The sequence below is a fragment of the Syngnathus floridae genome, chromosome 20 (genome assembly GCF_059516105.1).
Source record: "Syngnathus floridae isolate MCC-2025c chromosome 20, RoL_Sflo_1.0, whole genome shotgun sequence".
Lineage (NCBI taxonomy): Eukaryota > Metazoa > Chordata > Actinopteri > Syngnathiformes > Syngnathidae > Syngnathus > Syngnathus floridae.
The window spans coordinates 3,621,085-3,647,569 of NC_142432.1; the positions used below are offsets into that span (position 1 = coordinate 3,621,085).

General features: G+C 43.0%; 5 protein-coding genes and 2 long non-coding RNA genes across 25 annotated transcripts in view; 5 read left to right on the forward strand and 2 right to left on the reverse strand.

Annotated features, from left to right (window-relative positions):
• Positions 1–3,656, forward strand: part of LOC148380811 (uncharacterized) — a 34,437-nt gene extending 30,781 nt beyond the window's left edge. For 7 of the 8 annotated variants that reach the window (XM_088363783.1, XM_088363779.1, XM_088363785.1 and 4 more), the window contains 2 exons: positions 153–318; positions 472–3,656. In XM_088363783.1, coding sequence (XP_088219909.1) covers positions 153–318; positions 472–479 — 174 coding nt within the window. In that variant the 3' untranslated portion in view covers positions 480–3,656. The remainder of the gene's footprint in view (positions 1–152; positions 319–471) is intronic. The other variant, XM_088363780.1, reaches the window with a different exon arrangement.
• Positions 3,126–7,324, reverse strand: LOC148380812 (uncharacterized). Of its 3 annotated transcripts, none has more exons than XR_015854679.1 (5): positions 7,249–7,324; positions 6,989–7,003; positions 6,648–6,893; positions 6,005–6,174; positions 3,126–5,908 (listed from the first exon to the last, which is right to left on the reverse strand). It is a non-coding gene; the product is annotated as an uncharacterized LOC148380812 (long non-coding RNA). The 3 variants fall into 3 exon arrangements; XR_015854680.1 differs by having other exon boundaries at positions 3,126–5,911; positions 6,648–6,718; positions 6,951–7,003; positions 7,249–7,298; XR_015854678.1 differs by having other exon boundaries at positions 6,648–6,718; positions 6,951–7,003; positions 7,249–7,291.
• On the forward strand, positions 4,689–6,212 carry LOC148380813 (uncharacterized). Of its 6 annotated transcripts, XR_015854676.1 has the most exons (8): positions 4,689–4,853; positions 4,910–5,021; positions 5,092–5,117; positions 5,214–5,415; positions 5,479–5,542; positions 5,609–5,730; positions 5,812–5,914; positions 5,989–6,212. It is a non-coding gene; the product is annotated as an uncharacterized LOC148380813 (long non-coding RNA). The 6 variants fall into 6 exon arrangements; XR_015854677.1 differs by having other exon boundaries at positions 4,910–5,271; positions 5,357–5,415; XR_015854675.1 differs by having other exon boundaries at positions 4,910–5,117.
• Positions 7,325–7,586: 262 nt separating the features above from the next.
• On the forward strand, positions 7,587–13,613 carry pabpn1 (poly(A) binding protein, nuclear 1). Of its 3 annotated transcripts, none has more exons than XM_088363795.1 (7): positions 7,587–8,090; positions 9,569–9,677; positions 9,840–9,907; positions 9,973–10,079; positions 10,150–10,237; positions 10,325–10,476; positions 12,881–13,613. In XM_088363795.1, exons 1-7 carry the CDS (start codon positions 7,956–7,958, stop codon positions 13,068–13,070), a joined length of 849 nt encoding a protein of 282 aa, XP_088219921.1. In that variant the 5' UTR covers positions 7,587–7,955; the 3' UTR covers positions 13,071–13,613. The 3 variants fall into 3 exon arrangements, with proteins under 3 accessions (XP_088219921.1, XP_088219922.1, XP_088219923.1); XM_088363796.1 differs by lacking the exon at positions 12,881–13,613 and adding an exon at positions 11,846–12,586 and having other exon boundaries at positions 7,591–8,090; XM_088363797.1 differs by lacking the exon at positions 7,587–8,090 and adding an exon at positions 8,357–8,523.
• Positions 13,614–13,701: 88 nt separating this feature from the next.
• Positions 13,702–15,598, reverse strand: fbxo45 (F-box protein 45). Its single transcript, XM_088363794.1, has 3 exons — positions 15,101–15,598; positions 14,538–14,894; positions 13,702–14,469 (listed from the first exon to the last, which is right to left on the reverse strand). The coding sequence occupies exons 1-3, from the start codon at positions 15,422–15,424 to the stop codon at positions 14,284–14,286; spliced, it is 867 nt and encodes a 288-aa protein (XP_088219920.1). The 5' UTR covers positions 15,425–15,598; the 3' UTR covers positions 13,702–14,283.
• Positions 15,599–16,113: 515 nt separating this feature from the next.
• Positions 16,114–19,242, forward strand: fam168b (family with sequence similarity 168 member B). 2 transcript variants are annotated; one of them, XM_088364125.1, is made up of 7 exons: positions 16,114–16,254; positions 17,139–17,223; positions 17,307–17,390; positions 17,451–17,593; positions 17,675–17,873; positions 17,936–18,066; positions 18,142–19,242. In XM_088364125.1, exons 2-6 carry the CDS (start codon positions 17,154–17,156, stop codon positions 18,052–18,054), a joined length of 615 nt encoding a protein of 204 aa, XP_088220251.1. In that variant the 5' UTR covers positions 16,114–16,254; positions 17,139–17,153; the 3' UTR covers positions 18,055–18,066; positions 18,142–19,242. The 2 variants fall into 2 exon arrangements, with proteins under 2 accessions (XP_088220251.1, XP_088220253.1); XM_088364127.1 differs by lacking the exon at positions 16,114–16,254 and adding an exon at positions 16,273–16,416.
• Positions 19,243–19,597: 355 nt separating this feature from the next.
• On the forward strand, positions 19,598–23,156 carry rbbp8 (retinoblastoma binding protein 8). 2 transcript variants are annotated; one of them, XM_088363641.1, is made up of 18 exons: positions 19,598–19,844; positions 19,924–19,966; positions 20,064–20,159; positions 20,238–20,329; positions 20,517–20,586; positions 20,707–20,888; positions 20,967–21,050; positions 21,123–21,190; positions 21,254–21,318; positions 21,389–21,587; positions 21,666–21,807; positions 21,895–21,983; positions 22,059–22,158; positions 22,238–22,369; positions 22,441–22,477; positions 22,609–22,696; positions 22,791–22,932; positions 22,998–23,156. In XM_088363641.1, exons 1-18 carry the CDS (start codon positions 19,754–19,756, stop codon positions 23,099–23,101), a joined length of 1,824 nt encoding a protein of 607 aa, XP_088219767.1. In that variant the 5' UTR covers positions 19,598–19,753; the 3' UTR covers positions 23,102–23,156. The 2 variants fall into 2 exon arrangements, with proteins under 2 accessions (XP_088219767.1, XP_088219768.1); XM_088363642.1 differs by having other exon boundaries at positions 21,898–21,983.
• The last annotated feature ends 3,329 nt before the right edge of the window (positions 23,157–26,485 follow it).

Genomic DNA, 26,485 nt, shown 5'->3' on the forward strand with positions numbered 1-26,485 from the left:
GTGTGGTCATTTTATGAACAGCTAATAATAGACATTTGTGGTTATTTTGGGACATCTTTTGAATTCTATTTTTGTTTTATACTGTGTTTTTCTAACAACCTCGTGATATGATGTAATGCTTCAAGCTCGGATCACTTTTTTTGTGCTTCTAGGCTGAGGGACCCCAGGAGGCAGGTGAGGGTGTCGGGACAGGAACCCTTGGCCCCGAGTCTGGGCAGGTGGGGAGCCCTGCTGCCCATGAGAATGGGCTGAAGGATGTGGCTCCTTGTGAGGGTCTCCAGGAAGCCCAGGCTTTGGTTTCCCACATCCCAGAGACAAGTAAGTCCGACATCTAGGGTAATTTCGAGCTAATGGTGGTTTGAGGGGCAAAAAGAAAATGGTGGCTGTTTTAGGGTGCACTTTGTTCTGAGCTCCTGGTGGCAGTCTCGCATAGCTGATCACGCCAATATCTTTTGACTTCTTATCTTGCAGGCATTTAATTCTGCTGTCCCTCTGCCCTCCTCATCTCATGGTCCCGCCCCTTTCTGTCCCCCTCGCGCCTCATCCTCCTTTCTTTTTCTAACATTTCTGCCGCAGATTGAGTCTTTTAAGCTCAACTTCCGCGAGGTGGCTCGCTCTCGCACGGACCACGGCGCCGACATCACCAACTGCTCCTCCTGATGACAAGAGAACCCCCCAACACCGCACCCCCCAAACCAACGTGGTTGCTCCTGTAGTGCACGCCACAAGCTACATCCTTACAGTGTCCAATATGGCGTTTGCGCCAGGGGGGTATTTTTATTTTGTTTTGTTTTTTAATTAGTTTGCCAACCAGACTTCCCCCTCCCCAACTTTACATATCCTCCTCAGTCCCTCAATACGCTCTCATATCTCCGCTTAAGTGTAACAATGGTTCATTCATTTCCTCACCATTTCAGTCTAGCTTAGCAACATAAACGGGATGACATATACACACACGGAAAAAATAAAAAACATTTAGGCTGTTTAACTCTTTGTGATAGTGTTTTGAGTGGCAACCCTAAAAAGTAGTTTAATGGGGTCCTTTATATTCGCATTGATTACCTCTTACCTTTCTAATTTATTTGTTATTTGCCATTTCTTGACATTTATTTTCAGAAAGTCCTGGGACAACTTTTTTTTTGAGAGTGCACTCACGTAAGTTTTTCTTTTTTTTTTCCCACCGCCCAAAAAAGAATTTGCCTTTTGTCTAAAATAAAGATACCACTAGATGGCGCTAAAGAATTAAATGGTAAAAATCTATGGGAGAAATTAAGGCACATAATGAAGTTGGAGATTTATTGTAAAAGATGTTAAGAGGAAAGTGAGCCAAGTAATGTGGTCAAATAGCAAGACGCTTGTGTGTGTGGTTTCTCAATGTATTTTAGGGTCACAGTAGTTGGAGGGGATTTATTAATGCAATCCAGAGGGAGATAAGGAAAGTGCTTGTAAGAAGATGTGCCTCTTCCATGACTATTCAGTCGTCTCGGAAGTAACCGCTTGTCCAAACTGGCAGAAATAGCGGCGTCTAATTTAATTTGAAACCAGGACTAAATGGATCATATGATTCGGAAGCTTTTTTTTTTTTTTTTTAATCCCAAAAGTGAGTGACAGGAAAGGGAATTCGTTTCAAATCATTTTGGTTTTACATTTTTGCTTCCAGGATTAAATCGAGCTAATACAGGAGATTTACAACAAGTGGCGCCATGACTTGAGTAAGAATACTTATTATCTGCAGTTTTAAGAATAGCATTCGAACAATATTCTGTCATGTTAAGTGTTTAATCTGCTTTGGGTTTTTTTTTTTTTTGGCCACTTAGGGGTAGAAGAACCTCTAAAATGCTTTTTTCAAAGACAGATGGCAAGTTGATCAAACAGTGGGAAAGTATAACTGTTAAGAATACAACACAATCCAGCGGTAATTTGTTCAGATTGATTTGTTTTGTGCAAAATGTTTGTTTCATGCTTAAGTAGCATTTTCATTATTTTAATTGTGAAGTTAACCACTGTTGATCATGTTAAGTACCTAATGTTTGCTCAAATGGGAGGTTTTTTTTGCTACAAATGGGAACGCGTAGAAGTTCAGTTTCCGGTTGTCATGTTTTTATTCTGCCATTACAAAAAAAAAAAGAGTAAAAGCAACAAAACTACAAAAAATATTTGGATTGGCGCTGGTTTTGTGCAACTTGAGAGGCATTACCAAATTTTTTATTTGTTTTAATTTCAGTTGAATTGTTTCATTCTAGTCAAAATACACATTTTCCACAAGAAATGTCATTGGAATTTTAAAGGGAATTTACAAACTGTACAGATTCATTCTTTTCAGTTCTACAATTTGATAACAAAAATCTGAAAATTCTGTACCAAAGGTGAATTGAATCCACTTTTAAACACTCCAGAATTGTTTTTGAAATTGTCGCTTTAATGCACAAACACAAACATTGCACCTTAAACCTTGGAAATATAATCTAATAGCAAACCAAAACATAATCCAACAATATCATTATCAATATGTTTTTTTCATGATGATATGCACAAATATTGATCAGTAATTGTAAACAAATACACACGCATCAGGATGTTTTAAAGCAGCTTCATTTAATTTGAATAATTTGTGAGAATTTTGCTTTTTTTTGCCATGTTATAGCCTTGCCTGTACCCCTTTTTTTTTTTTTTTTTGTTTATTTTGATGAATGTTTGTTTTTGCTTCTTGCTCCTTTGAGACTGCACACAGATGTATATAGGTATTTTATTGCTGATGCTCTCTCAGATAAAAAAGAAACGAACAACACCAACAGCAGGGGTTTAGCGGTCAACTCTTAGCTTGGTTTCAAAACGGGAAGGATGCTTTATCATTATCATTTAACGAGTTATCTGCCGAAAATAACTGTTGTCAAATGTTAGCCTTTTTCATTTGAAAGGGGCCCTTGAAGTGAAACAATGTCTTAGACATATTGAACTTTTTTTTTTTTTTTTTAATTTATCATTGTGTTCCTGTAGCCTCACAGATGGTGTGCTCTCATGGTTGAAAATATTCTCAAAACAAATGTAGACCACGAAAATAACAATAGGGATGGGCATCTGTTATTCATTAAGTATTGCTGAGTCTCATTTATTTTGTAGTTTAATTAACCCTTTAGCAACCAATGTTTAGTTTACATTTCTTTTTGTGCAGTTATAACCTGAAAAAAAAAAAAGGTTGAGGTTTGATGTTTTTCTAAAACTAGCACACCTACAAAAAAGCCCATCCCTATTGCGCAACAACCTGGTTGGGTTTAAAGGATAACATTAGATTTGCAACTTGAAATTGTTCATTGTTTCAAACAGACTATTGCTGTGTAGGTTTGGCTTTTGTAACAAAGGCTGCTGTGTCATCTTAGCGAATAAGTGCTGTGGAGCTTCATCTTCCACCCCGGCGCTCATAGTAAGCAAGTGTAAACCTAATAGCTCCTTAATCGCTGTCGTAAACCTGCAGAGCATGCTGACAAAACAATAGGATATGTTCAGTGGACGTACTTTGTCATTGACAGAATCTCCTTGTTTTTGTGTCGCTTTTTCTCTTTCTTTCTTTTTTTTGGTTTGAGAATAAAGTGTTCATTGTGACTACCTGTTAATTAGTGATGTGACAATTAAACAATAAATGAAAAAGTGATTAAAAATCTCTTTGTCCCTAGATATTCATTTATTTTCTCATTGCCTGTTTTTATTCTGTGAAAGCATTATTGCATGAACCCACTCACTCATTCACACTCAACCCTAAGCCTAACCCATTCACTCACATGTGGTGTACCTAATGGAGTGTCCGAGTGATGTCACAGATCAGCCAGCCAATCAGAAAGTGGGGGTGAGGGCAGGTGTGGCACTTTTCACTTAAACCAGGGGTGTCGACCTCCAGTCCTCGAGGGACCGCGTTCCAATATGTTTTCCAAGTGACCCTCGTTAAGCGCACCTGCGTGAAAAGTTTTAGCTCATTTCACGTTCAAAAAGAGCTAAAAGTTTTCACGCACCTGCACTTAACGAGGGAATCACACGGACACTCCATTAGGTACACCGCCATTTTCAAGTGTACCTAATAACAGGCCACTTTATTAGGGAAATATGGTCAAAGGTCACAGGTGTCAAGCTCTGGCCCTCGGGGCCGCGTTCCAATATGTTTTCCAAGTTACCCTCGTTAAGCGCACCTGCGTGAAAAGTTTTAGCTTCTTTCACGTTCAAAAAGAGCTAAAAGTTTTCACGCACCTGCACTTAACGAGGGAAGCACACGGACACTCCATTAGGTACACTGCCAGTGGCCTGTTATTAGGTACACTTGAAAATGGACACCAATAAAAATTAATTAATTAATAAATAAATAAGAACGAGAATTGCATTTGTTTATTTCTTAATGCAATTGCTTGAAGGGCAACGTTCTTTCAAGTGCATTGAATGACCGCCCTAAATATGGTCGAGCTTCCTTCGCCAAGATGGGCGAATGGAATAATATTGGTCTGCAGTACAGGAGAGGTGGGTTCGAGTCCCGCTCCGTGTAACATTTGGAAATTATACCGACTAACGTGCAAGACTCGAACTCGGTTCTCCAGAATACAAGGCAGAGAATCCCACTCTGTATAATATTCATATATTACACAAAGAGATTCGAACTCGGTTCTCCTGAACTCAAGGCAAAATCTTTAACCACTGGACCATAAGAACATGCATCAATTTTCCTCTCGCTTCCGCATCAACTTTTTTTTTTCCTTTTGCTTGTTAATGACGTCATCACAATAATACTATACAAGACGTCACAAACGCGACAATCTTTCTCTTGCTCACTTCTGACAGCGTCACGTCGAGCTGCCCCACCGGCAGTTTCTAAGGTGAGTCTTCACTATTTCTTAGCCTTTTAAAACTAACTGCTTTTGCTCTCTTTCAGCGTCAACTTGCACTTTGGACATGCTTGCCACCATGCAAGCTAAAAAGCTTGCTCGAGCGTTGCCAGTCAACTTCTCCGACTTTAAATTGCACCAAACGCAGTTTTGCTCAAGGTAAGACAAAACGTTTGCATAAATTCACAACAGAATCAATCAAATCAAATTGTCTAATATCTCTCTACAGGTGCGACTCTTCAAAATGAGCCTCAAGTAACCTACTTTGTTCGAATAATGTGGATTCACACGTAAACCTTTGTATGACTGAAAATGTAACACTATGGGTTAAAACGTTCCCTTGTCTTTCAGGCCAATGAACTGCGGTTGGAGAGAAATTCAGAGCTGCTCCAGCCTGCATTCTTCTTTGGTGAAACCTGCACACATTCATACATGAACAATTGTTTGACCAATTTATTTCAGCGTCTGCATTCTCTTCCCTTTTTGTCCACTAGGTGGTGCCAAAGGACCACCTCATTCTTCCCTGCTGCATGGATTGAAGTAAAAGCTCCAGGTTTGAACATATTACAATGACAAATTTAACAAATCAAAGTGCTTGACCAGTTTGTCGTTTCAGGTGGTGCTGGTCCAGGCAGTCAGGAAACAAGGAATCATGATCTTCCTGTCCAACATGCTGACAGGTGACTAAACTTGGCAAATGTGGCATGTTAAGAACACTAACCTGCATTTTCTTTGTCTTAATGCAGTGCAGCTTCCAGTAAGAGTGCCACTAAGACCTGCTGGGCCAAGTAAATCTCCAAAACCATGCTGAAGGTCTTTACAGACAGAAGTGGCAAATCCTGGTCCAGAAAGTGAAAACCTGCCATAGGTGCGCTCGTTCACCTGCCGGTCACCTGAGGCTCAAGCCAAACTGTAGCAGGCTATTCACTTTCTGGACTTGGATTTGCAGGCCCCCTGTGGTTGCTGCAGGTGACACTTCTACCTGCCAAAAGCCTCAAGTCGACCTCTTCTTGGCAGGCGTACCTCCTTGCTGTCTGAAGAGCCCTCTGCTGGTAAGAGAAGGAAAGTACATTTCATTTCAGCCACCATGTTCCAAAATTTGAATGATTGTTCTTTTTGTGTCAAGGGTCACTATAAAGTACCTGCTTGCTGAGAACCAGAGCACAGACTCCTCACCACTCATCCCACCGGCTGACCACTTCACTACTCTTCCCACCAGCCGACCACTTCACCACTCGTCCCACCGGCTGACCACTTGGCACCAAGCAGACTACCATCCGACTTCTAACTGTTTTGCGATTGAATGTTTACTCTGCAAAAGAAATAAAGTTTGCTTACAAAGAACACAAACTCTTAACTCTTCATTCTCAACTTTAATAATATCTTAATTTTAAAAAAGTAAAAAAAAAATGAAAAGACTCAGTTTGCGCCAGATTTTCTTTTTGTTTAACTATTTCCTTGGCAGATTTAATGATACACACCTATTTTTAACACTATTTAACATCAAATTATCAAAGGACCGAAACTGTAATAGAATACTCAATTTAGAGCATTGGCGCCCTCTGCGGGAAACATGTTGTACTGCACCCACCCCACTTATTGCTTAATGGCCCATCTGCTGTTACCCACCACCCAATTCACCTGAAAACCGTCAAATAACTCAAAGCACAGATTAATTATCTTTACAAAATAATATTACGTCTCATTAGACTTGTTGATGATCTTCTCTAGTCAACAAAGGGATAATACTCCTTATAAAAAAGAAGGAAATGCAACATGCAGTACCTTTCAAAAATATGTTGGAGTCTAGATGTTCAGATAGACGACCAGCAGCCGACGTGGAGTTTGGACATCAGCTTTTACGTGGAAAACAAACAAAACAACATGCAGGTTTTCCCTTGATTAACGTTTGATTGACAGCCGAGTGGCAGTTGTGGGCGGAGTCACTGCCAAGCTACCTTTGTTGATATTGTTCTACGATAGCTAGCTAGCAGCAAACAAACTCGAGGAGTTCGTCTCGTAATGATGCTCCTGAATATTTACATGTAAATGGAAAATAGAGAGTTTAAAATTGGTTGTAATACTCACTCAAAATAGTTAGTAGTCACCGGTGGAACTTGCTTTACATTGAAATGGCGTGCCTACGGTAAGAGAGAAAGCTCAATTCACAATAAAACCAAACGCGTTCTTGCCAAGGGTCATTGACGCAGCAGGTATTGAGTTTCAAACTTTAATATTGTTTTCCTTTCAACAATTCGAACATCTCATTACTGTAGCATCGGAGTGCTCTCAGTTCCCAGCACTTTTGAGAAAATTAGGTACGCATGAGTTGAAAAAAAAGGGAATTTCAAGAGACCGTTTTAATAACAGGCTTTTTAAAAGTCACCTTGCACACCTCGATTGGGTCATAGTTGCCCATTCCTCCTTGCAAAGTTGCACAAATTCAATCTAATTGTTGTTGTCACTTGCTATGATTAAAAATAAAATACTATAATAAAGTTAAGTAATCAAGAACTCTTCGATTCTAAAGATTCAGTTCACTTAAAAGAACTGAAATGCACATCACTAATCGTTACTGTTGTATTGGCATTCTAATCCAATTAAAACGACGTATTTGAATTGGCACCCGGAACAAGCTCCTATGTGAACCAATAGAAATGCGCTGAGGAAAAAAGAGGCTGGCCCTATTCGCCCAATACCAAATGGGGTTGTCGCGTACGTCCGCAGTGACACTTTGCTCCGCCTCCGGCCTCCATTTCTGAAAAGTGGCCGCCGCCGATCTCATGTCTTCGCTCGTGTTCTTACCCCCCCTCCATAGTTAGTTCATTTAACTCGGCTCTCTACGGGAATTCCGGCGATTACCTGGAGGTTGGGGTTCAGAAAACTGTTTCTTTTACGTTTGCACGCTATTCAAACGGGGGCTGAATCGTTGGTCGCTTTTTATTTATTCTTTTAACTTTACTCGGCCGTATTCCGCCTTTACTCCCCCCAACCCCCTCCCTTGACCGCCCCCCTCACCCCCCCACTCGTGCGTGAGTTGGGGCCTGCTACGTTGGTTTGGCCACGAGGCGCATCGTTACACGGTACAGGGCGATGGCGGAGTTCGGCAATGGGCTGGCGGAGGAATCGCTACTAGACTCTGACCCTGGACACCCCGAGCTGGAAGACCCGGGCGTAGGCGACGAGGAGCCGGGGTTAGAGGAAGGAGAAGCGGCCATCGAAGACCCGGTAAGTGAAGGGCATTGTTTCAGTCGTTGCATGCCGACGTGAAGTCACGCTCGTTAATGGCGATATCCTAGCCACTTGCAAAGCACTCTATGATAACGTTTAGCGTGCTTATGGAACCTAATTAATTCCTCACAAAGATTCGTGTCACATGCCGTGTGCGTGGCTATTACAGCCAGCTCGGTTTTAACCGCCATTATGGTTCGCGCAGTGCAGTAGAATTGGGTGGTGACATGCGCGATATCGGCAGCCATCTTGGCGCAAGACGGGCGCTAGTTTCTGCACCAGGCGGCGAGACCGAGGCTCTGAATACAAATCGCCGCAAAGACGCAACAGTGGGATGTTTGAGCTAAGTCGGGGGCGAGGGTAGGACACACCGCAGCCCCTGTGCACCGTCGCGTCAGTCTACTTGATTGCAAAGCCGCCCTCTTCGACGGTAATGGCACGTTTATTGTGTGTGTGATGCCTTTGTAACTTCACGGCTTTCCTCGCTATGGCATTTCAAGCACCGATATCGGGGCGTGAAAATCATCTAGCGGCAACCGGCTAATGCTAGCTTACACTGGTCACCGTAACACAATACAGCTAGACCAGAACCGTGCTCGATAGCCGGCAGAAAGATCAAACGCGCCATGTTTTAATGGAATGTATGACGCGGTTCGATGGATCACAGACGATCGTGAGTGGCGTGCCTGCCACCCAAATCTACACGAGATCGCAAGGGTGGCGATGGCAGACGCTCCGGGTGGCCCTTTTGAACGACCTGTCGTGTTTAGCAGGAGCCGGAACGATCCACATCTTCAACTCGCGTGGATCTTCCACGTTGGTCTTTAAGGCGTGTCTGCCAGCATGCCTTCATGCACTCCTTGTTTCTTTCCAGGCTTGCGCCAACATCTATCAATTCAATGGGTCCTGATTCCGGCCAGCCACAAGTCATTCATTGTGTGCACTTGCGTTTACAATGAGCGCTGTGTGGATCATTGCTTTTTGTTTTATGTGCTGGTTTCGCTGTTTGTGCGTGTGTGAAGGCATTGCCTTGAATGAAATTGGAATGACTCCCACTGCAATGCACCACTCTCCACGATGGTCCACAGTCACACGAGGGACACTGCCCGTCTGTGTGTTCCAAGCCCATTTTTTTTAAGTTATACAGCAGGTGTGAGAACTTGAAAACAACACATGTGCCCAAAATTGTGCATGTACCAATTATTCTGTATAAACTGCCATCCTATCATGACTGTTTGTGACCTCTTAGCATTAAAATAGTACAGGAGTGACTCTTGAATGAAGGAAAATAGGAATAAAATGTGTTATTTTTGAAACAGTATGACTTATTATTTACAGAGTTAATGTTACTCAGGATTTAATTTTTCAAATGCACGGCAGGTCGGATGAAATAGTTTCTTACTCTCGTCGGTGTGGCGACTGTTACTATAATATGTACACAAAGCCATTACTGATCATTTGTGTATCTTCTTCAGGAGCTGGAGGCTATCAAAGCCCGTGTGAGAGAGATGGAGGAAGAGGCAGAGAAACTGAAGGAGCTGCAGAACGAGGTGGAGAAACAAATGAATCTAAGCCCACCACCAGGTATGTTTTCTATTTATTTGAGCGGGCCCTCGAGATGTTTTGATGCGTAGATTGAAGCAATGTATGGAACTGTACAGATAACTCAACAGCTCGGATTACATTACAATGTATGGTCACCTAAATTTGACCATTTGGATTCTTTTGTTGTCCCGCCTTTTGTAGTCGGCCCAGTCATCATGTCATTTGAGGAAAAAATGGAAGCAGATGGCCGATCGATATATGTCGGAAACGTGAGTAGCTTTTTCGTCAATGTGGCGTACATGGACAAGATCTTCAGTGCTTGCTTTGACTTTAGGTGGACTACGGCGCCACAGCGGAGGAGCTTGAGGCACACTTCCACGGCTGTGGTTCAGTAAATAGAGTCACCATCTTGTGTGACAAATACACGGGGCATCCCAAAGGGTAAAAAGTTCAAATGGATTGCTCGATGGTCCAATATTTTCCATAACTCCGTTCTGCCTTTCTTTCCAAGATTTGCGTACATCGAGTTTGCCGACAAAGAGTCTGTAAGGACGGCGATGGCTCTGGATGAGTCTCTGTTTAGAGGAAGACAGATAAAGGTCATGTTTGGAACGGCACATTTTTGAGATGCTTAAGATGTCAAGTTGATGTTAAAACGTTGGGATGTCTTTTTTTTTTTCTTCCAGGTGGGCGCAAAGAGAACAAACAGACCCGGCATCAGCACCACAGATCGCGGCTTTTCCCGGGCTCGGTTCCGATCAAGGGGAGGAAACTTCTCATCGCGCGCTCGCTACTACAGCGGCTACACACCCCCCAGAGGCAGAGGGCGGGCCTTCAGGTCAGTGGACGCCTGAGGAGGACACGGCAACCCGCATGAACGTCATCTTCACCTGTTGCACTCATGTCATGCATCACAACACCTTGAGATAGAAAGTCAAGGGATCGATTCAACTTGTAGCTTGTCAGCAACCTGAATAAATAGACACTCATTGTGTTGGACTAGATGACAGCTTATTGCTCTCGTGACTTACGTGTGCGCTTTGGGCTCATAGTTTTGTTTTTTTTAAATGCTACCCATTTATTTTAGCTAGGCAACATGAACTCATTTGCAGACTTTTGGAACTGTCATGTCTCATCAGTTGGGTTCATTGCACAGCATGGCCATCCTGTAAATACAAAATAAATTGTACGTACCATATTGTATTCCTATTTGGATCAGAATGATGCAAAGCTCCGGAAAAGTCATTGATTCGTATTAGCTTGTGAGCATGTTCCTGCTTTCTGCTCCCAGCCCGGGGGCAACCATTCAGCAGTTGTGTTGCGGACGGCGGTCAAGTGTTGACTTTTTTTGAATTTGGACTGAAATAGAATCCTTTTTCCCCCCTCTACTGGTATCAAGCTAGCTTATTTTTTGTTATCTGTCTTTATGCATCATTTGGTGTGCACTCCCAGAGACAAAGGTTCATTACTGCAGCCTGATCTCAACATCAGTCCACTGGTGTCTGTCTGTGTGTTGTGTGGGTGGGTGCCTTGGAGTGGCGCCCCCTGTTGGCGTTTTGTCTTGTGTGAGTTTCTTGGCAGGTCATGCTGTGACGTGTGCGTGTGCTGTGTTTTGTGGCGTCTGTTTGTCTTCCCACCCCAAAGTGTGACCCCCAATGGTAGCTCTGGCCCAAATGGCAGCCACCCTTTTCTTTTTCTTTTTTTTTTTTTTTGCACACCTGCTTCATGAGCCAAATGTTGTGCTTCAAAAAGAACAGCGGGGGGTGTAAAACCGGCCAAACTTTTGCTCCCGATTGTGAAGATCAGAGTGCGGCCAACGTGGGAGTCTTTAGGGGCTGTTGTGCAATATTTAAAAAGAAGCTCAAGAGAGAGAAAGAGGGAGAGTGCGCCTTTGCTTTGACCCCTCTTACACCCAGCCACACAAACACACACACACAATTATCTCGAGTTTAAACACTCGTCCCTCTTTGTACGCTAACTTCGTTTTTCCCTTGTTGTATTGCTGCACTGGCAGTGTTAAGATGTCACTTCTATTAAGTTTTTTTTTTTAAAAACGCCGTTGTCACACATTCTGTTAAGCACCTTCTGCCCACCCACGAGCGCACACACACACACACCAAATTGAATACCACACCAGAAAAATTGGTGTCCATTTTTCTCAAGCCAACCAGAAAGAAACTCACCCTCTTTTTCTCTCTCTCTTCCAGGGGCCGAGGGCGAACATCGTGGTATTGCCCTTACTAAACACTCCACCCCCTCCCCTTTTACTATCAACCCCTTTCCCTTCTTACACATGTACGCAAACACACACACACACACTCACTTACACATACACACACACTCTTAAAATTCCCCTCCCTTTCCCCCAACAAAAAAAAAAGAAGAGTTCCAGAAGAGAGAAACAAAAAGGAAAAAAAAGAAAAAAAAAGCCTTCTGGACAGAGAGACTGACTGACTGCAGTGTGCATTTGTATGTGAGCGTGCGTGTGCGGAGGTTGGTGCGGCCCCCCTGGTAAGGTATACGCTGGCCTTTTTGGTGCAAGATGTATGGTGGCAAGTTTTTTCTTTTGTTGTTGTCGTTGCTTGGGGTGTGGGGATGATGTTGATTTTGATGATGATGATGATGGTGGTGATGGTATCTCAGGCTGCAGGCGTGTCTCCTTTGGTCTGGCTGTGACATCCTGCTTCCACACCATCCACCCATTCACCCCATTCACCCACCACCGAAAAAAAAGGCAACAAAAAAGGGGGGTGGCGACATTAAATGACACTGTTTTGGGTTTTTTTTGCTTTTTTTTTTTTAAGAATGTTCAAATGTGAAATGTTGACTAGCCCGTTTGATGTTTAAAGTCTGTTTGCTGTACCACTCCCTCCTGCTTTTCTCTCCATCTCCTCCGACTCCCCCCAGATCAACTCCCCTTGATTTCTTTTTTTGTTGTATGTGTTCTTCACCACGCAGTTTTGGAAAGCGACTGACCCGCTTGGCAGTGGAAAAATTAGAGATGCACATTTTTTTTAATTGATTTATTTTTTTTTTCCTGAAGGTGGGGCTCTTGCCTGCGCGGCCATCTCCCCCACCATACGTTCATGCCTGTCCAATGCAAGACAACCATCGTTTGGTTTTATTTTGGCAGACGATGTTTTTATTTGGTGCAGCCCGCTCCTCCTCCTCCACCTTGTGTGTCTTCTCTCCTTCCTCTCACCCCTCCTCTCTCTGTATTAGACCACTTCTTGTCGTTTCAGGTTTCAGGACCAGTGGAGGCTGACGACCCCTCCCCAGGTGGCGCCGCCGCCCCCCACTGTCTCCGCAGCGTCTCTCTCTCTCTCTGCTCCCGCTATGCACACTCACCCCATTCTGTCCGTGTGGGGGGGAGGGGGGCAGGGCGACCACAGGCCGGCCACAGGGGGCATTTACTACAACAGCAAACGCTGATGATCCTTTTAGTTTTTTTTTTTTTTTCTTTTTTACACCTCGACATGTATACACACACATGCGCACACGTTTAATTCGCATGACAGCACACTGCAGTACAGACGCCACCTAACAAGTCGCCGGCCTAATGTGATTTTTTTATACATCACCGACACAGATAAAAAGGCAGGCAGTTTTTTTTCCAGGAGTAAGGAGTATCAGGAAAGATGTTTGTGTGTGTTTGTATGTATGTGTGTGTGCATGGGGGGGGGGGGTATGGCAGTTTCAGTTAGGCCCCATCACATTCTGACACTGCGCAGTGCAGTCACGGCTTGTCAGCGGCTGACCATCCTGTGGCATTGAATAAGTTAAATGGAGTAGGCTGTTATTTTAAGGCAAGTCAAGTTGTGGGATGGTTGGAGTTGTGTGTTGTTTCTTGAGCAGGAAAAAAAAAAGGCGAGTGGGGGATTCGACAACAAAAAAAAATGTTTCTTGATTTTTTTTAAAACTTTTTTTTAATTAATGGTTCTGTAATTACAAACAAAAATAAAGGTGTAAAAAGTATGGTAGTTTCATGTGGTTTGTGATAGAAAGGGCAATTTGTGTTTGTTGTTCCATGTGGAGACATTTAGACAAGGAGTTCAGACAGAAATGCATCTCAAGTTGCCGTATCTCACGACTTTATTCTCCTACTTGAACTGTACAGAAGCTAGTAGTACCATAGATAAATAAATAGTGTAATAGTACAGTAGCACATTAAAAAGGACAAACTGGACGTCACACATTTTCCACCATTAAGTGGATTTAAAAATGATAACCGTTCATGCGGTGCTTCTCATACGCGACAACTATTAAGTCGCATTGTTTTGATGTGGCATGAATACAAATCCGAATCAACACGGAATGGATTATTCCACATTAAGCTTTGTAATATGATTTAGTAATGTAATAAATCCGTGCTACTTTTTAAGCACTGAATCAGGAAAAAAGTTAGGGCTAGGGTAAGTTAGCTTTATCTTCCACTAACAAACATTCTTTTTTAACAGTCAAAATTCTGATGTTGAATTCATGAGCTTTTGAGATGTCTTAAATAGTTATATACTACAAACATTTCAGTTTAAGATCAAAAAATGAAGAGTCATTTTTTGATTGGATACCCAAATGTCTTCAGTGTACAACAAAAACAAAGTCTTTGCTGTTCCAATACTTTTGGAGGGAATCATATACATCGCTCTTAGCCATCCAGTGGCTTCCCCAAGTACACCATCGTGACCTCGGTGTTGCCGTACACTGCGGAGACGGCAGGGAACAGGCAGGCTTTAGGTAGTCCCCGAAACGCAACTCCCAGAAACTCAAACCCCCTCTCGAAGGCTAACGTCTTGTCATCCATGTCGAGAATCACTCGTATTCTCTCCCCAATCTGCAACAGTCATTTAAAAAAGTTAAAATTGCTTTTTAGAACAAGGACAGCCCAGTTATTGGTCCTACCTGATATTTGGGTGCATTATTACACTGTGGGAAGTTCCCGTTCACCTCCCCATTGTGGAGCAGGTTGTTGTCAACCAGGTTCCAGCCCCAGCTCTGGTCATCGCTTCCCAGAAGGGCCACATAGCCTTGGCACTGCATGGATGCCCGCTTGGTGGCGATGCCAATCACCGCCACTGTACCCAGAGGGCCTTCCCACCAGATCTCCCAGGCGTGGCGACCTTCCATGAAGCCAATCTTGCCCCGTGCTCCATCTGTGCTCTGGGCGATGGGGTTGCGGTGCAGGGTGAATCCATTTTTCTTCACGTACACATTACGAGAGCAGTCGTGGGAGCTCAGAGCATGTTGGTAGGATTTGACCTGCAGACAGATTAGATTTTTGAAATCATTTGTAATCTTTTTAACACACTAAACTGTAGAGGTTTATTCTGACCACTAGAGGGGGTTTCTGCCAGTGAGAAGTGTATTTCTAACCTCAGAGGTGCAAGGTACAGAATCTAACAAATACAAGGACAAATTATTTTTGCTGTTAGTCCCTTTATGCCTCTTGCAAGAGAGATCCTCACCTTGCTCTTGTAGGATGGGAGGTTGCATAAGATGTCAGATCGCAGGGCTTCTTCACTGAGTGTTCGAGCACCCAGGCTGCGCCACACCTCGCTGTTTTCATCCGCCAGAATGTTGCTCCAGTGCCAGCACACTAAGGCGCATCGAGTCAAATCGGCAAGGTCCAAATAGGAGAAAATATGCTCCAGGACACGAGCAGGTAGCCTACCGGCCACCCCTGCTCCTCCCCCGGATACCGCAGTGTGGAGAACGCCGGCGGAGCTGCAACTAGCTCCTGCTGCTGCTGCGCCCATACCAGAGGAGCCTCCACCGGCCGCACCCGACATAATTGTCCCACCGTTTGCAAACGAGTGAAAACAATCACCTAACACTAAAGAATATTCCCCAAGTATTAATTTAATTTAAACATTTTAGCTGTTGAGATATTGGGGTGCATTAGACCCACAACATTATGGATATCATTCCAGTTCGACCGCTGTCAGGAAATGATGCGTAAGGTCCTTGAAGGAAAAAATAAAAAAATAATTCATACAATTATAAACAGATAATTTTGTCCATGTAAAGCCTTCTAGTTGTGTTTTTAGAGATTTAATATACTTAGTTTTTGATGTGTACGTGGGAAAACGATGCTAAATCATAGCCATATTTAAAAGCATTTTATCACCCGCTCGGACCTCAGAAGACGTCACAACGCTTCCGGTCACCTTCGCCGCAGACGGTTGTAGTTATGATGTAATCTTTTTTTAAACTGAATTTTTGTCAATTATTGCAAGAACGAAAACACAAGTACATTGATCATATTGCAGCTATGTTTCACAAACCTTGCTATTAAAATAAGGTATACGTTTTTTCTGAAAAAAAAGGACAAAAAACACTGAATTTAATAAATCCCAAATTTGTAATACCTCCTTTGAGTAGGTGGTTTCTTATTTTGCAGTTTCTCATTTCGCATTGTTATTGGATTACTTTTTATAGTATGCAAATAATGGTAATAAATCATAAGGTGTTATTGCTCCCAATCACGTGACACTATACGGAAGTGACGCGCGGCACTCAAAAGAGTTCAGCATCTGGGAGCAAAACACCAGCCAGCTTCATTATATTTGCCATCGGGGATTCAAAGAAGCGTATTTGCAAACGGCAATAACATCGACCAGTAAGTTATTGCAGTTGATCAGAGCATTTTGCTTCACGTTGTGTTGTGTGCCATGTTGGGACAAGCAGTGGTGCAGCGCACAGCTGTCCGGCTGGCTGCCTCCTCAGCTGCGGCCTGGCAGTAAGGTGCCTCATTCCGGCTGCTGTGCCACTCACTCCAGAGGTTGTTGGATTTTTTTTTTTCTTTTTTTGCATGGTCATACCGGTGATTTGCATACCTTCAAAAGAACAGTATCAGTTTTGAGTGAATAGCACATAACTGAGGTTGAACCGCTGGTTCGGCGCACGCGTTAAAGCTAGCTAATGATAACAAAGCGTCGAAGGGTTTCACCTTCGCACACCTTGCCAAAATTCCTCCACAGCATCTTCACTTCATTGGGGAGCACAGCCAACAGCGCTTCTAATAATGCAAATAACGTACATCAAAGTGTAACTTTGAATCATTTTAGAAATTAAATTTGCCAGCAGTCCGCCTGTAATCAACTTCTTATCATTTTAATCGCAATCTCCTTGGTTTGTTTATTGCTACAAATTACGATCTAAAATGTTTATTCGGTTTAAAGGGGAAGGGGCTGGTGGTATTTGATATAACGTTGCATTTTATGTCGCTGTGCTCTCAGACACGGAAAGTGCATATTTTGATTAACACTACTGTGTAACGAGTGTGTAGTCATTTTGATTCCCGGACGGCCGTCATCGCCTCTGCCGTTGTGTAATGCGCCATAGCCTCCGCTAGAGGGCACATCTGACCTATCAACAGTTGAACATGATCAGTTTTCTCGTTGCCCATGAGGAAAAAAACAAATACACTCAACTGGTTGCAGAAATGTGCACTCCTTCAAACTGCTAATCACTATTATCATGCTGTCTTTTTTTAACTTTTAGAATTTGGTGGCCACAATGAATCCAGTGTACAGCCCTGCACCAACAGGGGTCCCCTTCACCAACTCTAAGGGTATAGGCTATCCAGGTAGGTTTGTGCATCAACTATAATAACTAAAGGGACATTATGCAATTATTTAATGTGACTTTATTTGTTTTTGGTCATGCTAGCTGGCTTCCCTGTCGGCTATGCAGCAGCAGCCCCAGCATACACTCCGAATGTCTACCAAGGAGCAAATCCAGCCTTCTCAAGCGGTATGTATCTATCGATCGATCGATCAATCTAATCTAATCATTTTCTATTCTGTGATCCAGGTTATGCCCCTGGTGCTACATTTAAAGTGTCCTGTTCCCCCAACACTGGGACAGTCCCACCATACTCATCCTCCCCCAACCCCTATCCAGCTGCTGTATACCCAGTCAGGAGCACCTACCCCCAACATAACCCTTATGCACAGGTATGTAGTACTTTGTGACCTCGTGTAGTTCATAAAACACACAAATATCTATCTAGTAAAATGCTGTGCTTGGTGTTGCAGGCACTGATACCTTCACAACAACAAGGGACTTACTTCACACAGCCACTGTACGCAGCACCTCCCCACGTGATCCATCACACAACGGTGGTCCAACCTAACGGGATGCCTGCCGCCATGTACGCCCCATCCATCCCTCCCCCTCGCAACAACGGGGTTGCCATGGGCATGGTGGCCGGCACCACTATGGCCATGTCAGCTGGTGAGTATCTTAATCAGTCAAAACGAAGCTAGGATCTTATTAGCTTGATTTAAACGTGACAGGAACTTTGCTGTCGACTCCGTCACCGGCGCCCGCCACTCTCGCCCCGCACCCCGTCACCATGCCCACATATCGGCCCGCCGGCACGCACAGCTACAGCTATGTGCCCCCTCAGTGGTGAAGTCAAAGCAGAGTGAGTATGACGCAGTGTTGACGTCCTCACCAAGTACTGACCGCCATTTTTTTTCCCCACTGTGTCGCTCTGCAGGTGAGGTGGTAGGTATGCATTCACGCTCCACTCCAGTGTTTTTTGCTAGCGGCGGTGGACCAACTCTGCCAGCATCTGCAACCAATTTGTCTTCTTCCAGTACAATGTGAATCTAAAACCATGTTAGGTCCATTAGAATGAGGAGAGGGGTCGAAGACGTCCATCCTCATGTCTTAATGGCATTAGGCTTCATTACACACCGCATCCTTACAAGCCTGTCGCTTATCTGCCATCCAAGGGCCTACTTGCAATTCTTTCTGCAGGCTGTCATGCAAATTTTAGAGTTTTAATTAGCTTGTGGTGAAATTGGAGTTTGGAGTAGTTGATCCCCACCTATTTTGGAGAGGCGTCTGATGTCGAATGCATGTTCTGTATGTTGATATGTTAAGTAATGCTAGCTCAGTCGACTCTGCTGTGACAGATGCAAACTCCTTCAAAAGGAACACATCCAAAGGACGTAAAAAAAGTAATAAATCTCCAAAGCTGACTCGCGCCGGTCACTACATCTTAAGTGTAAAACAAGAATACTAGTGTTAATGCAAAACAAAAACAAAACGGTTATGTTTCCACAGCTTTGTGTTTAATTAAGTGGAGCTTGTTTTGTTTCTTTCGTTGATGCAGTAAATGCATTGTATTTTACCGTTAGCATCTCTTAAGGAAAGGGACTTTGTGACTACAGCTGAGTGACATTCCTACTTAATCGTGTAACGTTCTCAAAATCTGATGAATAACTTAAAGAAAAAATTGCTGACTTCACCCTCAGGCTGAAGCAGCTTTTGTGCTTGAAAGGGTAATGTGAGTGGGAAGAGTTGAATCCAGGACACCCATCTTTAGAAAGAATACGTAGGAACCATCATGCTTGTGTGTGTTTGAATTGGAGACAATAAGAAATGCTGTCATGCGGGTCATTGAATTGTCTCGTTTGTTTTGGTCTTCAATGGTAAATGGAAGTTGTAGCATCAGCCCAATTCTCAAAAACCACTGTCCCTGACTTACTTTACAATGTCACCTGTTCAATAATCTGTTTTGTATGTTATTTTTATTTTGGTTCTTGTTTTGTATTCTAAAGAAAATAGTAAAAATAAAAAGGAATACAAGGTCTTGCTACAATTTTTGATGTTCATTGTGAATGTGACAAATGTTCACAATGTTTCATGCTTGGTTTAAATGTCAGGATAGTGAATCTGAAACGGTTCAGAAACTAATAAACGTTCTGATTAAAAATCAGATGTTATATTGGAAAGAAAGATATTAAAACACTATTCTTGGAGCTAATTATGAAATCAAAACTATTGGGATGTATTTCTGTAACTAAACGTAAAAATGCGGAACAATGTAAAAGAGCTACGAAAATATATATTATTTTATGAAATTTAGGCGAGTGTAATCCAAAGCACTAACCATTGTAAATCGCTAGACGGCGGTAATGCGCGAGTTTGGTTCGCAAATAAACAAAAGAAGAAGACGTGGCAGCACAAACAAAACAAAGTTTCCCAGCATGCATATCGGCGCGGCAAATTAGAATTTATTTCCAACGAGCAACATTACTTACTTGAACACTTTAATAAATTCTAAATGCTAAACACAAGACAAAGCCAATAGTGAACTGAGAATGAGCAGCCTAACAAGCACACCCAAACCAGCGGACCCCTTTCACGGTTTATGGCTGCAACTACGAGAAAGCCACCAAAAAGGACTCCAGGGTAACAAAACATTGCATTGAAATCAATTGTTGGGCCATTGTGATTTACATGGTGTTGATGTTACATCATCTGCTTTTAGAACTTGAGGAAAAAGTATGCAAGTTGAAAAACGAACGCCGTCTGTGAGTATAGTTTTACCCCTAAAACAAATATGTCAGTCTCATTGCCACATTTAGATTTTAATTCAAATTTAACTAAGACAGATTTTGTTTCTCATAGGGATGCAGAGACGCTTCAGCTGTTTTATACTAATAACCAGGAACTGAAGCAGCAAACCAAAACTCTACAGAATGCCAATAGTCTTTTGGAAGACAGGTACTGTAACTCCTAATTTTACGAGCCCTGTCTTAAGGAATAGTATAATAGAAGTCTCACTTTTTACACTGTTTTTAGGTTACGAGGAAAAGAATGTGATCGGTGTGCAACCTTGGAAGAAAACTTGAAAAATTGCCAAGAGCATAGCAACCGGACCATCAACAAACTCAGTGAGGTTTTTTTTTTTTTATGTGTATTTTAGTGCTTTTGTGTTCTTGCTTTGTATCTCCAAAACCACAAAGTGTATATTTTACTAATACAATAAATCACACCCAATAGAATAAATATTTTTGTACTGAAATGTGTCAATAATTGGCTTCTCTCAATGTTGACGGTGTGTGTGTTTATTCTCAACAGAGTATGAAAGCAAGTGGCTGCAGGATGAAAACCGCAAACTTCAGGCTGAGCTGCAAATATTAAAGACATGGTATGTCTCGGCCAAGTTTCTTGAGATTCTAATTATTTTGTTATTGAAGTATTACAAATAATTGCACACTCTTTTATGACTGTTTGAAGCTTCGACCTGAGCTCTTATTGTTACTATTAGCTCCGAACCACAGGTGGCCCTCTCCTCAGACTACGAAGATGGCATCATCCCAGATTCACCAGTCCTGGCCAGCTCACTTCCTGTCGTCAGTAAATTGAAGAAACGTAAATACATGGACAATAGCAAACATGTTCACTATGCAGAGGATCCCGAATTCAAGTTCTGCAGATCACTTTTCAAAGGTAACTTAAAATGTCTATTTTTGGACTCTCAACAAAGTACTTAAGTATTTCAATTTGTGTGTTTCTTTTTTGTTAAAGAATCAAGTGACGCTACAAAAACAGCTTCAAAAACACAAGTGCTCGTTCCTGACACGTGCCAAATGGAAACATCCCAGATGTTAGGTAAGATTTGAACTGGCAAGTTTGATTCATGGAAATATGTCTGGGATGATCATAGTGTCTTTCTAATATCAGAAGAAGAAATGAATGACGAAGTGGTAGCAGAAACATGTGGCCTTGAACTTGTCAACACGTATCACATGGTAGGTCATGTCCCAGCCTTCTTCGTATGTAATCTTTCTCTGATTGGTATTTTCTCTTTTCAGAAAAACATAGATGAAGGAAAACGATACAATCCAAAATCGACCCCGTTGTCTGATCTCCATCGACAGTAAGGACAAAAAAAAAGAAGTTGTACTTTATTTGACTTTACAATTCAAACATGGTGTGTCTTTGTGAAGGCCTCGTCGTACTCCTTCACCTTCCACTCCAGTCCACAGTCCAGACTCCACCGTAGTAAAGTCACCGTCACGTTTCCCTCGTGATGAAAAGCGGACTGAGCTTGACTCTCGTGGAAAAGAAAAAACAAAGGAAGATTATGAACCAAAAGGGCTTACAAAGAAACAAACCTCTAGTCAAAGCTTCAAGGAGCCACCCAAGGTTTGCATTCTCAACATATGGCAACCTTAACTTTTCATCAGAAGTTTGACTATGTCGGATTTTAAAATGGCTTAACAGGTTCAAACTCACAACCAAACTGCTGACTGTGGAAGTTCACCTTTCAAGAAGCCAAACTTAAAACCTAAAGAACAAGCGCACCGCAGACAACACCACCTTCAGGTCCAAAATGCTCCACACAAAAAAGTTCATCTAGAGGATGGTAAGGGTTAGGGTTAGGGTTAGCTCGTTTTCACAATGTTAGCATCCTCAAAATCCTTTTATTCCAATTGATTTTTTTTACTTTCAGCAGAGATGAAGCACAGAGAAGAGAACACATGGAGCATTGACCCTGCCCTCGCCCTCTCCATGTATGACAGCGAGCTAGCAGCAGATGAGGTACAATCATTCTTCTCAGTTGTCTGCATTGCAAATTTGAATTCTGTCTTAAAAGCTAACTCATGTGTTTCCAAGCTCAAAGAAGAGCAACATGAAGAATTAGATGACAGCGACTGCACTTGGATTAGTCACAGCTTACTTCAAGGCGGAGGCCAGAAAGATCACAATGTGTCAGGTGATCCCATTCTGGGCGTCTTCCATATTTTGGCGTCCATGTCTGACGCTGACAAATGACTCGTGTTTTTCTTACTAAGGAATTGGTGACAAGGCTAATGACAGTCTAGAAAGAATGTTTGACGCCACCGCCCGCGAGGAGTACATATCTTTCAACAGCTCACAAGTTGCCTGTCAACCTTGTGAGGAAGAGGAGGATGAGGAGGAAGAGGGTACGTATATAATTGTTACATGCTGGTTAATACAATGAGAGATGAAACTGAGTTCCATCTCTACCATTTAGAGCCTCCAGAAAACTCTCCACGAGGGCGCAAAATGCAGTAAGCAATTTTTTTTTTTCACGCTAAACTACCAAAACATTAGCATTGAACACTTTTGAAATTAGGGTTAGGGTTTATGAAATGTATGAACTGATTTACAAAGTCATAGATTGAGTTTATTTATGGTTTAGGCAGCCAACATATGCCCACGTGGCGGTGGTCCGCAAGAAGGACGAGAGAAGAAAACTGAAAGGCACCACCTGCAAAGAATGTGAAGTTGTAAGTCTTGTCTTGTGTAACACCAGTTGTCATGTTTGTCTTTCTAATAATCAACTTGCTCCATGTTTGTCTGACTCGCCTCGCCCTCTGCTAGTATTACGCTCATCTGCCCGAGGAGGAGAAAGTGAAGAAATTGTCGGAATGCTCTCGGCACCGTCATCGTTTCATTCCACCGAGCACCCCGGAGAACTTCTGGGAAGTCGGATTCCCATCCACGCAGACGTGCATAGAAAGAGGTGATCAGACTATCTTGATGGAACATTTTTAAATGTCTAAAAAGTCTAATGCTCTGCTTGTACAGGTTATATAAAGGAGGAGACGATCCCGCAGACTCGTTTAAGGAGAAAACAACCTTTCACTGCTCTGTTCTCCCCAAAGCCTGCTGAAGAGCTCGACACAAAATAAGAAATGTGTCAAAATTGCACCAAAGATCTAAATAAAGAATTTTATTTTGAACGTTTACATTGTGTCATTGTGTCATTAACACTCTCCACCCTTTCCTGTATTTATAAACATGAGTCAAAATCTCAAACAATGCTCAAGTATGGTGATGTTCAAAAAGACATTTAAATAACTGACACTTCTGAGCTATGAACTCCTTGAAATCGGTGTAAATCAGGTGTACCTAATAACAGGCAAATTTATTAGAGAAATATCATGGTCAAAGGTTATGGTCTTCCCACACCATTTCAAACAAGTAAACTGGCCATTTTGTGTTTATACCTAGTATTTATACAGTCATAATTTAAATGAACAAATAAGATTCATTCACTCACCCACTCACTCATTCATTCATTCAGAAGATCCAAAGTTGTGTGTGCTGTGTAATTGAGAATAGATCTCATGTTACTCCACTTGCTCATATGACCAACTTCTATCAAATTAGCTATTAATACGTCCCATCAGATCTCAAGTCAATATTTGGGACCGTAATTTGTCGAAATTTGCAATTGCAGCAAATCCAATTTTGCCTGGGAACAAACATATATCAAACAAACTAAATAAGTCTTCTTCCCATTTAAATAAATGAAATAAGTCTTTTCTTCCTAGTCCTTTTTAAACAAGTAAACTGGCCATTTTTTGCAGTCGTGTTTGTGTTCATAGTTAATATTTATCCAAAATCATAATTGAAATGACTTCATTCATTCATTTTTGAAATTTGGAATTCCACCAAATCCATTTTTCCCATTAAATAGATAAGTTTTACTTCTTCCGTTTAAATAAATGAAATAAGTCTTACTTCCCACTCTTTTTCAAACAAGTAAACTGCCCATTTTGTGTAGTATATTTCTGTTTATACCTAGTATTTATACAAAATCATAATTAAAAGGATTTAATTAACAATTAAGTTAATGAACTTATTCAAAAGAGTCTTTAATATGTCCTATTAAGATTTGTCACCATCCTTAGGCTTGCTTTTGCTGTGCTGAGGCTTAGGGTTAGGCTTGCTCTTGCTGTGGTTAGGGTTAGGGTTAGGGTTTGTGTTAGGCTTAGGCTTGCTTTTGCTGTGCTGAGGCTTAGGGTTAGGCTTGCTCTTGCTGTGGTTAGGGTTAGGGTTTGTGTTAGGCTTAGGCTTGCTTTTGCTGTGCTGAGGCTTAGGGTTAGGCTTGCTTTTGCTGTGCTGAGGCTTAGGGTTAGGCTTGCTCTTGCTGTGGTTAGGGTTAGGGTTAGGGTTTGTGTGAGGCTTAGGCTTGCTTTTGCTGTGCTGAGGCTTAGGGTTAGGCTTGCTCTTGCTGTGGTTAGGGTTAGGGTTAGGGTTTGTGTGAGGCTTAGGCTTGCCTTTGCTGTGCTGAGGCTTAGGGTTAGGCTTGCTCTTGCTGTGGTTAGGGTTAGGGTTAGGGTTTGTGTGAGGCTTAGGCTTGCTTTTGCTGTGCTGAGGCTTAGGGTTAGGCTTGCTCTTGCTGTGGTTAGGGTTAGGGTTAGGGTTTGTGCTAGGCTTAGGCTTGCTTTTGCTGTGCTGAGGCTTAGGGTTAGGCTTGCTCTTGCTGTGGTTAGGGTTAGGGTTAGGGTTTGTGTGAGGCTTAGGCTTGCTGTTGCTGTGCTGAGGCTTAGGGTTAGGCTTGCTCTTGCTGTGGTTAGGGTTAGGGTTAGGGTTTGTGGTAGGCTTAGGCTTGCTTTTGCTGTGCTGAGGCTTAGGGTTAGGCTTGCTCTTGATGTGGTTAGGGTTAGGGTTTGTGTGAGGCTTAGGCTTGCTGTTGCTGTGCTGAGGCTTAGGGTTAGGCTTGCTCTTGCTGTGGTTAGGGTTAGGGTTAGGGTTTGTGTGAGGCTTAGGCTTGCTTCTGCTGTGCTGAGGCTTAGGGTTAGGCTTGCTCTTGCTGTGGTTAGGGTTAGGGTTAGGGTTTGTGTCAGGCTTAGGCTTGCCTTTGCTCTGCTGAGGCTTAGGGTTAGGCTTGCTCTTGCTGTGGTTAGGGTTAGGGTTAGGGTTTGTGTGAGGCTTAGGCTTGCTTTTGCTGTGCTGAGGCTTAGGGTTAGGCTTGCTCTTGCTGTGGTTAGGGTTAGGGTTAGGGTTTGTGTGAGGCTTAGGCTTGCCTTTGCTGTGCTGAGGCTTAGGGTTAGGCTTGCTCTTGCTGTGGTTAGGGTTAGGGTTAGGGTTTGTGTGAGGCTTAGGCTTGCTGTTGCTGTGCTGAGGCTTAGGGTTAGGCTTGCTCTTGCTGTGGTTAGGGTTAGGGTTAGGGTTTGTGTGAGGCTTAGGCTTGCCTTTGCTGTGCTGAGGCTTAGGGTTAGGCTTGCTCTTGCTGTGGTTAGGGTTAGGGTTAGGGTTAGGGTTTGTGTGAGGCTTAGGCTTGCTTTTGCTGTGCTGAGGCTTAGGGTTAGGCTTGCTCTTGCTGTGGTTAGGGTTAGGGTTAGGGTTTGTGTGAGGCTTAGGCTTGCTTTTGCTGTGCTGAGGCTTAGGGTTAGGCTTGCTCTTGCAGTAGTTAGGGTTAGGGTTAGGGTTTGTGTGAGGCTTAGGCTTGCCTTTGCTGTGCTGAGGCTTAGGGTTAGGCTTGCTCTTGCTGTGGTTAGGGTTAGGGTTAGGGTTTGTGGTAGGCTTAGGCTTGCTTTTGCTGTGCTGAGGCTTAGGGTTAGGCTTGCTCTTGCTGTGGTTAGGGTTAGGGTTAGGGTTTGTGTCAGGCTTAGGCTTGCTTTTGCTGTGCTGAGGCTTAGGGTTAGGCTTGCTCTTGCTGTGGTTAGGGTTAGGGTTAGGGTTTGTGTGAGGCTTAGGCTTGCTTTTGCTGTGCTGAGGCTTAGGGTTAGGCTTGCTCTTGCTGTGGTTAGGGTTAGGGTTAGGGTTTGTGTGAGGCTTAGGCTTGCCTTTGCTGTGCTGAGGCTTAGGGTTTGGCTTGCTCTTGCTGTGGTTAGGGTTAGGGTTAGGGTTTGTGTGAGGCTTAGGCTTGCCTTTGCTGTGCTGAGGCTTAGGGTTAGGCTTGCTCTTGCTGTGGTTAGGGTTAGGGTTAGGGTTTGTGTGAGGCTTAGGCTTGCTTTTGCTGTGCTGAGGCTTAGGGTTAGGCTTGCTCTTGCTGTGGTTAGGGTTAGGGTTAGGGTTTGTGTGAGGCTTAGGCTTGCTGTTGCTGTGCTGAGGCTTAGGGTTAGGCTTGCTCTTGCTGTGGTTAGGGTTAGGGTTAGGGTTTGTGTGAGGCTTAGGCTTGCTTTTGCTGTGCTGAGGCTTAGGGTTAGGCTTGCTCTTGCTGTGGTTAGGGTTAGGGTTAGGGTTTGTGTGAAGCTTAGGCTTGCCTTTGCTGTGCTGAGGCTTAGGGTTAGGCTTGCTCTTGCTGTGGTTAGGGTTAGGGTTAGGGTTAGGGTTTGTGTGAG

Coding starts and splice junctions, on each gene's coding strand:
- pabpn1 (XM_088363795.1), top strand. CDS start 7,956: ATGGCGGAGTTCGGCAATGGGCTGGCGGAGGAATCGCTACTAGACTCT. Junction 10,080..10,149: donor TACACGGGGCATCCCAAAGG/GTAAAAAGTTCA, acceptor TTTCTTTCCAAG/ATTTGCGTACATCGAGTTTG. Junction 10,477..12,880: donor GGCAGAGGGCGGGCCTTCAG/GTCAGTGGACGC, acceptor TTGTCGTTTCAG/GTTTCAGGACCAGTGGAGGC.
- fbxo45 (XM_088363794.1), bottom strand. CDS start 15,424: ATGTCGGGTGCGGCCGGTGGAGGCTCCTCTGGTATGGGCGCAGCAGCA. Junction 14,895..15,100: donor TCCCATCCTACAAGAGCAAG/GTGAGGATCTCT, acceptor ATCTGTCTGCAG/GTCAAATCCTACCAACATGC. Junction 14,470..14,537: donor ATAATGCACCCAAATATCAG/GTAGGACCAATA, acceptor TGACTGTTGCAG/ATTGGGGAGAGAATACGAGT.
- fam168b (XM_088364125.1), top strand. CDS start 17,154: ATGAATCCAGTGTACAGCCCTGCACCAACAGGGGTCCCCTTCACCAAC. Junction 17,224..17,306: donor TAAGGGTATAGGCTATCCAG/GTAGGTTTGTGC, acceptor TGGTCATGCTAG/CTGGCTTCCCTGTCGGCTAT. Junction 17,391..17,450: donor AAATCCAGCCTTCTCAAGCG/GTATGTATCTAT, acceptor TCTGTGATCCAG/GTTATGCCCCTGGTGCTACA.
- rbbp8 (XM_088363641.1), top strand. CDS start 19,754: ATGAGCAGCCTAACAAGCACACCCAAACCAGCGGACCCCTTTCACGGT. Junction 21,984..22,058: donor GCGAGCTAGCAGCAGATGAG/GTACAATCATTC, acceptor TGTGTTTCCAAG/CTCAAAGAAGAGCAACATGA. Junction 22,478..22,608: donor CCACGAGGGCGCAAAATGCA/GTAAGCAATTTT, acceptor TTTATGGTTTAG/GCAGCCAACATATGCCCACG.